The sequence below is a fragment of the Austrofundulus limnaeus genome, unplaced genomic scaffold (assembly GCF_001266775.1).
Source record: "Austrofundulus limnaeus strain Quisiro unplaced genomic scaffold, Austrofundulus_limnaeus-1.0 Scaffold542, whole genome shotgun sequence".
NCBI classification, from domain to species: domain Eukaryota; kingdom Metazoa; phylum Chordata; class Actinopteri; order Cyprinodontiformes; family Rivulidae; genus Austrofundulus; species Austrofundulus limnaeus.
In genome coordinates, this window is record NW_013952944.1 from 278,717 (window position 1) to 282,257 (window position 3,541).

General features: G+C 40.0%; 1 protein-coding gene across 1 annotated transcript in view; it reads left to right on the forward strand.

The window, feature by feature from the left end:
- Positions 1-708: 708 nt before the first annotated feature.
- Positions 709-3,541, forward strand: part of LOC106530647 (cytochrome P450 2J6) — a gene marked incomplete at its 3' end in the record, with an annotated part of 7,216 nt that continues 4,383 nt past the window's right edge. The window contains 2 exon segments of the mRNA XM_014026312.1: positions 709-1,214; positions 2,082-2,244. Coding sequence (XP_013881766.1) covers positions 1,053-1,214; positions 2,082-2,244 — 325 coding nt within the window.

Consider the following 3,541-nt stretch of genomic DNA (forward strand, 5'->3'; position numbering starts at 1 on the left):
TTTTTCACTTCACGATCAGATCGGTATTTCATTATTTCCTGGTTTCATTTTGCAAGGTCTTGCTGGATTACCTTTGAAAATTAGGCTGGTCCTAATTTCATGGGGTAATTCGCTACACATCCCTAGTTAATATTGTTAAATTACAAATAAGGAAACATAAACAGCCAGTTATAACAGATAGCCTGCACACTCCTGCACAGCGGCAGACAATTAAATTTTTCCACAACACCTGACTCAGTTTCTGTCAGTAAACACACCAGTTGGTTGGATGTTGTTTCCTGGGTCACTGTGATTAAAGCCATATGCCTGCCTCTCTTCACCGGCTCCACCTGTCTGCCGTTCAGCTAACGTTAGCATCTATCTGTGAGGCTCATCTCTCGGAGGAGAAATCAATAAATATCTTTCCGCTGGTTTTTCTTCTCTGACAGCTGGTTTTTAAAGATCTGCCAGCTTCAATATTGTTTCCAGTTCTTTTTCAAACTTGTTCTAACAAAGAAATTCATTTTAAGCACCGCTCCAGCTGGATTTGAATCAAACTTTTGTCGATGTCCAAGTCCCGCCTCCATCTGATTTATGATTGGCTAGTCGACCTGTCTAGTATGTTTAAAGTGAAATCTGCTCATCTGATAGGCCCAGATAAATGGCTGTTAAATATTTGGCCATACAGGTATGACCCCCCCCCCCCCCCCGGAGGAAAGCCGGAAATCCGGCAAGGTGCCGGATTTCTATCAGCCCTGCATATTGTTCGTTCTTTCTGTTTTGATGGTATAGGAGCGTCAAAGTGGTGAAGATTTATTTGAAGAGAAGRTTTAACTCCAGTATTTTCAGCTAAACTTATCAGCTCCTGGCGAATGCGTGCGCTCACTCGGCCATCTTGGTCCACCCCCCTGGATATTTAAAAGTAGTTGAATATTCACCCTGTTGGATTTCACTTCCAGTGTTTCATCATACATTTGTTTACTTTATGTCCTCACTCACTTTGAGAAGAAAGAATCAAAGTTCAGAACCAAAACCTTCAGAGACCAGACCAGAGTTGAGTCCAGTCCAGCACCATGTTTGTCTCCATAGTTCTGCTGTGGTTCTGTTTCTGCTTCATCCTCTTTCAACTTAAAGCTCGGAGACCCAAGAACTTCCCACCAGGACCCCCCATCCTGCCGGTACTGGGGAACTTCTTGCACCTGGCCTCAAAGAACCCCCTGAAGGAACTTGGAAAGGTAAAGATACCAAATTATTTAATTTTTTTAAATGTTGTTCTTTAATACATAATTTTCAAAAATAAAATTATGTTTTTATCATTTTATTTTATTCAAATTCTGACAAAACTGAGGACAGAGTTCATTTTTATTCTGAACACGTGAACTTTATCTACCTTTAAGTAAGCAGAACATAGATATATATTATAGTGTTTATATTTTGAGTTAGAAGGCACCAGTTTCTCTGCAGCAGCGCTAAGAGAAGTATGCAGTGTGGTGAAATTAACTTTTATCTATGAATTAATAATGTTTGTTAGAAAATTTTAATTGTAACATTTTTATTGTAACTGCACAAAAACTGCAGTGAAATCAGAACATTTGGTTTTATTTGCACTCACCTTTTGATTTTTTGTTGACTTAAAAAATGGACTGCCCCTCAGTTTATTTGTTTTATTCTGTTTGCAGTGAAATTATTAAAAAGTAATTGTCAAAATGCAGAAAATTAAAATTAAGTTATTGTTTAAATAAATTTCTCATTTTTATCAAATGTGCCTTACAAGTATTTTGGTCATGAGTTGTTTGTGTTGTCTGAAGGTCTTTTAAGGGTTTTGTTTGAACTTTGGCTGTTTTTGGAATCATACCCAGAAAATCATTGTACAAAGAGTCCGCAGTCATTTGATCTTTGACCCCAAATGTGATGCAATTTGCTGAATAAGTTGGAGTTTTTTTTACTTAATGTGATTTTATGATCAACTGGTTATTTAAGTTGACTACCACAATGGAAAACAGGAAATGATTAACTCTGCTGTTTAATTTCCCTCAGAACAGATCAGAATACAATACATTTCTTTAGAAATTGATGTATTTTTTTGTTTGGTTTTCTTGCAGCTCAGACAGACCTATGGAAATGTCTACAGTCTGTTCCTTGGTACCAGACCAGCTGTGGTCATCAATGGGTTGAAGGCCATGAAGGAGGCCATGTTGGTTAAAGCTGCAGACTACGCTGGTCGACCTCAAGACACGTTTATTGGTGATATAGTTCAGTGTAAAGGTAGGGAATGTTGCAAAACCACATTAGGAGCATTTGTTGGATTAAAGATCAGTTTAGATGAAAAAGCAGTCAAACACAAGTTTGCCAAAGTTTGGACATTATTTAAATGTAAATATTTACACTGAAACATAGTGCACATATACTGTAAAATAATAAAACCAAAATGTACATTTTTTTAAATGTAAAGGTAGTTTTAAGTGTTATGACAGCTCGTTTAAAACGCTGTGGAAGTTTATTGCCTTGAACGTTTTAGTTGCAGTTGAAGTTTCTATGTGGGTAAACCACTGTACAACCACCATGGAACCCACGGACAAACCCAAATGTTACCCATATTCCAGCCCAGTTGAAACTCCATTATGGCCCAGTTATTTGTTCCTTAAAGCACACAGATTGGCCATAAATGGCTCTCGTATAAGTAAACTAGCTGGGTCACACTGAAAACACATTCATGGCCTGATGAAGTTTGTGGGAAAACCTCTGTAGGGCCACCATGGAACCTGCAGACATATCCATTTGTTACCCAGATTCTAAACCCAGTTGAGACTCCATACACAGATGGGCCATAGATGGGCCTTATGCAAGTAAACCATCTTGGTCCCACTGAAAACCCGGCACATTGGCGGCAAGACATCTCCATTGAGGTCGATCTATTGAGATCACCCTTGTCTTGGCTAATACTGTATAGAGCCTTGAGGTCTTCGTGGAATGTACAGCGCCAGTTCTGTTGGGGACGCCCTCATTTCTGCTTCTCCCATGGTGGTATCCACTGGATGGTGGTTTTCGGTAGGCATGTGATATGAATTTTGGGCAGGAATGAACCCATGATGCAGGCAGTTTCAAAAGAACCAAAAATCAAAATTTATTTAAACAAAAATGCACAAGGGCAGCTCAAAAAAAAAACTCACAAGGCTTGGTAGGGCAGGACAATGCAGAACAATGATCTGACAGGGAAGTGAAGACAACACAGAATTTAAAGGCGAGACTAACGAGCACAAACAGAAAACACCTGGGAGAGAAACATGAGGAGCAGGTGAGAGTAGGTGGGGCTGGAGCAAAGGCAGACAGGAGGAAGAAAACAGATGACAAGACAGAAACTAAAATAAAACATTAACACAGACACAAATCATAACATAGCCCCCCCAATAAGGGACGGCTCCTGACGTCCCAAAAATAAAAGTTCAGAAGGCCGGCAATGAACCTCCCTGCCGCAGAGCCAATGGTCAGGAGGATGACCTGGAGACCCCCACTCCATGTCTGATGAGGCCCCAGGAGCTGAGCAGAGCCAGAGGGAGAAGGC